This window comes from Zea mays, chromosome 1 (genome assembly GCF_902167145.1).
Source record: "Zea mays cultivar B73 chromosome 1, Zm-B73-REFERENCE-NAM-5.0, whole genome shotgun sequence".
NCBI classification, from domain to species: Eukaryota; Viridiplantae; Streptophyta; class Magnoliopsida; order Poales; family Poaceae; genus Zea; species Zea mays.
Window position 1 is genome coordinate 245,657,947 of NC_050096.1, and position 6,185 is coordinate 245,664,131.

At 41.4% G+C, this 6,185-nt stretch overlaps 1 protein-coding gene across 2 annotated transcripts; it reads right to left on the reverse strand.

The window, feature by feature from the left end:
- Window positions 1–471: 471 nt before the first annotated feature.
- On the reverse strand, window positions 472–3,561 carry LOC100193159 (uncharacterized). Of its 2 annotated transcripts, none has more exons than NR_153803.1 (7): window positions 3,349–3,561; window positions 2,875–3,238; window positions 1,933–2,019; window positions 1,477–1,589; window positions 1,114–1,390; window positions 965–1,011; window positions 472–877 (listed from the first exon to the last, which is right to left on the reverse strand). NR_153803.1 is itself a non-coding variant. In NM_001358670.1 (7 exons), exons 1-7 carry the CDS (start codon window positions 3,514–3,516, stop codon window positions 713–715), a joined length of 870 nt encoding a protein of 289 aa, NP_001345599.1. In that variant the 5' UTR covers window positions 3,517–3,561; the 3' UTR covers window positions 510–712. The 2 variants fall into 2 exon arrangements, 1 of the variants encoding a protein (NP_001345599.1); NM_001358670.1 differs by lacking the exon at window positions 1,933–2,019 and having other exon boundaries at window positions 510–877; window positions 3,050–3,088; window positions 3,178–3,238.
- Between the last annotated feature and the right edge of the window lie 2,624 nt (window positions 3,562–6,185).

Below are 6,185 nucleotides of genomic sequence, written 5' to 3' on the forward strand. Positions count from 1 at the left end.
AGCTAGCTCGCTGAAAGCAAGTAGCTGCCATTAGGCTAGCAGGCTAGTATGGAGCCATGCCCAGCCAACGACGGATTTCAGGTTAGTATTTCATTTCGAGCGTTTAGCTGGCAACTTAGGGTCAGTTTGAAAGCTTCATTTTTCCAAGGATCTTTATTTTACCAAGGGAAAATAAACTAATTTCGTATGGGAAAATGAAAATACTTTAGGGCTAGTTTGGAAACTCAAATTCCCTTCGAAATTGAAGGGGATTCGAGGAATTGAAGGAGATTCGAGAGGAAATCAGTTCATTTCTACCTCAATTCCCTCCAATCTCGAAAAGGATTCGAGGTTCCCTAGAATAATGGGGTTCTCAAACTGACCCTTAGATATAAAACCATACAGACCCTTCCACTCGGTTTGCCAGCCGCCCGTTTCAGAGTCCGAAAGGCAGCTGCACACAGTCCGAATACGAATGAAAAAACCCGAATTGCACGGAAAACAGCATCATCTCCTACTCGAACATCATAACCAATGGTTTATTGTTCCTTTCCCATGCTTCCTGGTCGATTTCTAAGAAACTGGGCTCAACAGCTCTTTGGGATCCTTGACCAGAAAATGTTTTTTTGTTTTGTGGACACCATGCTGGCCAAACAACTCCCACAACACCTATATATATCTTACAAAGAATAATGGCAGCCCTATTCTAAATCACAAGCTATAATCAGAATTTCTAGATTTTGAATAGCTTTTTGTGGACTTTCAGCACCAACCGACACGTAAGCGAGACTCTTGTGGCGGACCTGCGGAACGTGTCATGCTCTTCCATGCTCATGCCCCCTAGGATAGAGTCCGAATGTAGATGCTTCAGTTCTTGGCACTGAGACACATTCTCCACCTGTACAATGCCAAATTTTTTTGCACTCTGAATAAGTTCAGATGCTCATCGGGTACATATAAAATGATTCATCAATCATTATTTCACCTTGTCCAGATTATGTAGCTCACTATCTTGTATGCCATGCAAGTAGTCTGGAAAGAGAGAGAGAGAAAATATAAGGGACAATGAAAACACTTGAATAAAAATGGTTAATTGGCTATCCCATTAGAAAACAACTGCAAGATCTATCTAACCTGTATAAGCCTGATCCTTAAATATCAACAGGCTGCACGGCATCAGCATAAGTGATGAAGATGAAGGATCAGATTCATTTGTGGCTCCACGTTCTTGTGATCCAGAGCCGTTGTTCTCTGTCTCAGCTGGCGAAGGCAACTCATGGGCCAGTAAGTCCTGTGGATCAGTGTCCTGCTGCTCTTTAAGCTTTTGATGGGGTGTGAAATTAATCACGACAGGTGAAGCAAGAGATATGATAGCAACGACAGGGTAGTAGGCAGGACCATCTTGGTGTGGCTGGAAGGCACAAAGTCATTGTTTGTAAGGGTGATGCTTAATATGTAAACAGAGGAACAAACAATAGAGGTCTGTCGATTGCAAACCATGATCCCTTGGTTAGGATGATACTCATTTATCAGCACGTGATTGATTGCAGAAGGAAATAAACCAGTCCACTGGCAGATTCTGTCGGTTATCCTTGTTAGCCATGAAGGCACTGCAGCAGTACATGCTGTGAAGCTCAATTTGATGCTAAATTTGATATGTACTTGAGTATAGTGTATAAAAGCACGCATACTGAAATGCAACTAGTAGGCATGTTAGCCACCAAACAAGAAATGTATCACTGTTGCGTTCGGTACAGACATCAATTACAATAAGATCATGGCATAGCAGGCACTCAAAAAATCAATCTCTCTGTTGTGCTAGATTCAGTATTTTCAGAAGGTAGAAAAACAAGTAATAGTGTTCTCAATGTTACAATCTGCTAACTGAAACAATTAAAGAAGGATCATAAATACTTTATCCTAGACTGACCCAAAAATACCACAAAAACATACCATTCTTTGTTTTTCTAACTTGAAGGGAGTAAACCTCTCTGAATCCCTATCCAATATTCGAACAAACATCCAGCCTTGACTGACTTCCTAATCATTATGAAGACCTTTGGGTAAGCTTCATGTTCTGAGGCACTTAAAGCTGGATACAAGACAAGCAAGGTGATAACTAATAATCTCAACCTCGAAGTGCCTCAATTTTTCTAAAACAAGCGGAAGACAGCTATGATGGTTCACAAGATGAAGCCCTTGAGAGTGTTACTTGCTATGAAAGCTTAAGCTAACAAGTAAGCTAGACAAGCTATTTTTTCTCGAACACGTAGGAGAACTATACATCATTATATTAAGAGAAAAGGAAGAGTCTAAGCTAGACAAACCAAAGATTACTAACTAACACAGCCACCTTCTGGTGGCCAAAAACACCAATACACAAAAGGATCCATGAATCTAGATAAAAAACAGATCAACCATCTAAACTCAACTAAAGACCGAGAATAGGGGTAGTTCGAAGGATAGCTCCATAGCCCCTACTAGCCCCCAAACATCCTTCTCTTGATTAGCTTTTTTGAGTCACATTCAGGTTTGGAGCCTGCCTATCAAAAATACAGTTATTTTAGTGCTTCCATAGAGTCCAGGCTCCAAGGATAATTAGGGAATTCAGCCCCTGCTTAGCTACACCACTAACTTGGCTGATGGCTCATAACCACCAATCCATGAAGCTGCCATCATGATATTAATAACTGGTTTATGATGATCATCATGTGGGACTTGTGATTTGTACAAAAATTACAACACATCTTCCTAATAACCAAGTGGCATCTGCTGTTGAAGCAGCAACTCAATAGTGTTAGTTATCCTATCCAGTAAAAGTGCCAACTACTTGGTGAGCTTCCCACAGTTCTACTGGCAATCACATTGTAGGAAAATTTTATTCTTCAAGCATACCTACTACTCTTTGAATTTGAACTTGAATTTTCACAAGATAAGACATTTGAAACCAAGCACATTGGAACCAAAATTAGATTACGGGCCAAACTTCAGTTATGCAACGCTATGCCTGATCTTCAGTTTGATTCACAAAACCAAGCTAAAATTTGCAAGCTTTTATGAGCACACTCACAGGCCTGCGGCAGGAGCCCCTTCTCATGCACCACTCCTCCTGCTCAATCCGACACCGTGTCAAGGAAAGGAGGAAGCTAAAGCAATCTCCAAGCCAAAACCACCAAGTGCGAAGAAGACAAAGAGTACCCCAGTTTTGTAGCCTCCGGTTCTTGAGGGTTTTCCACTTGGGCGCCGGTGCCTGGTAAATCTGCGCCGAAGAAGTCACCGCCGCCGCGTCAAAATACAGTGGGATCGAGAGAGAAAGAAACAAAAACGAATAAAAGGAGACGAGATTTGCCGATTTGATGCGTGCAGTACATGGTGGAGGAGCTGTGATTGCTCGGAGTGGGAGATGAAGTCGGGGACATAGAATAGGGTGGGGATGGCCCCGACGGTGTAGTCGGCGAGGCTTCTCAAGGCCAACGCCGTGGGGGGGCTCTCCTGCTCCCCGGCGGCTGCCGTGTGTTGGGTCGTCGTGTGCTCCATTGCTGTTGCTGGTGCTGGCGGATGCAGTTCGAGGTTACTTGAGGGGTCGTCGTGTGGCGTGGGCCACAGGTAGGCGTTGCATTTGACTAACAGTTAGGATCAGACCACCCCCAGCCCAACTTGAGAGCACGGCCCATCCCATCTCAATTCCCAATACAGTTATTAGTTAGGAAAAGATCCAAATTACTTCCCTCGTCTATTAACATTGTTCACATAATCCTTAAAAGTATTTTTAGTACATTTTTTACCTTCACTTTTTTTAGTTGATTCAATTTACCCTTTAACAAAATTTGTCTTTTTTCATTTTATGTACAAACTGAGTTTTATATTCAAATTCTGTTGGCTATTAGCTAATAGCATAATTTAGTCTAAAAATATAATATATATTGTATAATTATTTTGATAGGTTAGAGATCAGATAATATAATAACATTATTGGTACAAAACTAAATATAAAATAATGATAAAATTTCTTAATATATTTCCTAAAATAATGATGAAAAATTATCCAATTAAAAGTTAAATTTCAAGTTCATAATTTCTGAGGTGATTGAAGACACCATAATAGAAAATGTATTAAAAAATTCATAATTATTTTATATTTAGTTTTGTACTAATAATGTTATTATCTTATCTGATTCCTATCAAAATAATTATAAAAATTTATAATATATTTTGATGGCTAAATTATGATATTAGTTACTAACCAACAAAAAATAAATTGAAAACTTAGTTTGTACATAAAGAAATAAAAAATATAAATTTTGTAAAGGTGTAAATTGAACCAACTCAATGGAGTGGTGGGGTAAATTAAACGAAAAATATTTTTTCCTATTAGTTATTATTAATCGACATTCGCTTTCGTCTTTGCCGCCAAATCACCGGCCCAACATGAGACACGGGGCATCATATCACTATTGCGAGCGAGTCCTCACCAAAGGTCCTCAGAACTAATAAACCCTAGTTGTTTCCAAGTTTGATATCAGGAATAAAAAATCAAACTTCAGTCAAAAGCCTCCATGGACTGAAGGAGGAGGCAGGGTGAACCAGATTAAGCATCCTAGAATGACCCAAGCTCAACTTCAGTGTTGTGGAAGCGAAGGAGAGGAAAGACATACATGACACGCTCGTGGGAAAAAACAAGATTGCCCTAATTATGTTTTGTATATCATATGTATAGCAATCAAGGGTGTTGATGTATTTTCATATGAAGGTGTGTACGTATGGATGAAAACAGTCGGTAAACACTAAAACCGTTATTGTTATCATATTTTTATCGGGAATGAAATCAGAAACGGTAACTCTAGAAACGGAAACGGTATCGGTATTGGAAACATCGAAAACGAAAGTTCGGTATGGAAAATACACTCGTAACGATCGAAATTTAAAATACAATTAGTAAATATATCAATATAAAAATATCTCAGTATAACAAGTTCACAATACGACAAAGTTTACGAAGATCACAAAGACCATAAATTCACAATTCACAATATAACAAGTTCGCAATATAACACGTTCATAAAGATCACAAATTCATAATATAACAAATTCACAAGTTCGCAATATAACATGTTCACAAAGATCACAAATACATAATATAACAAGTTCACAATATATCGAGTTCACAAAAAACACAAATGTCACAAGTTCACAACATATAGTATGTGGTGGACGGGCAACTACACCTCCTACCCGATGAAGCCATCTTACAGAAGGTGTAATAGCTCTGGTTTGATATCTGCAGGATATAGAACCACGATGTTATCTAGCAACATCGTATATAGGCTTGTCGGGTATCGTAATTAGGGGTACCCAAATTATGCCCCTAAACATGCTTAACACCTAGACTACCAAAAGACACATTCCCTGAGGGCAAGAAAGGATAAGCCACGATTCGCCCAAGACCCCACTAGACGGTCGCTCGAAACTCCGCCTCACCCGAGCCTGTCCTCGGACAAAGGCAGCGCTCGAGGAAATACTCGCCTCGCCTGAGGTCCCCTCTCCGCGGAACAGGGGTTTCCGCCTCACCCGAGCCAGTCTCGGACAGAAGGACAACCCTGAGTCGAGCCTTAGTCAAAGGTCATGGGAACTGCAGGGACGTGAGCATTCAATGCGAATACCTACCCCATGTGACACCATAGTCGAATGTGAGCGATAGAACCGCGGTCCTTTCCACTTTCAGCGACTACAATGACGCATGCCTGGGAATAACAGCTACTGCTCCCCCACGCCGTCTGCCGAGTTCAAACAACTCCAGATGGGACGTGCGTATGGCAGAGCACAGTCTCACCCTCAGGAGGGAACTCCGCCTCACCCAAAGTCGGCCTCGACCTCGGAGAAAACTCTGCCTCGCTCAAGCTCGGCCTCGGTCAACTGCCCCCTATGAATCCTGCAGGAGGCCACTCCTTGAATTGTTCCCTGCACGGCTGCATGTCCTAGAGTAGGCTTGGCCATGACCTCGGGAAGACTTTCTTCTCGCCCGAGCGTGGCTTCGGCCTTGATAGTATTGACAAAAGGATGCCCAACGTAACCAGAAGCTACATAGCCGACGTCAAGATACTAAGTGCTTTTTGCCATACTTATCACTGTTTCAACCACTACGACTAGGACAATATGTTCTCCAGACAAGCTCTGGTACGCGATTGAGCCCCAGACCTTGCCCTCGG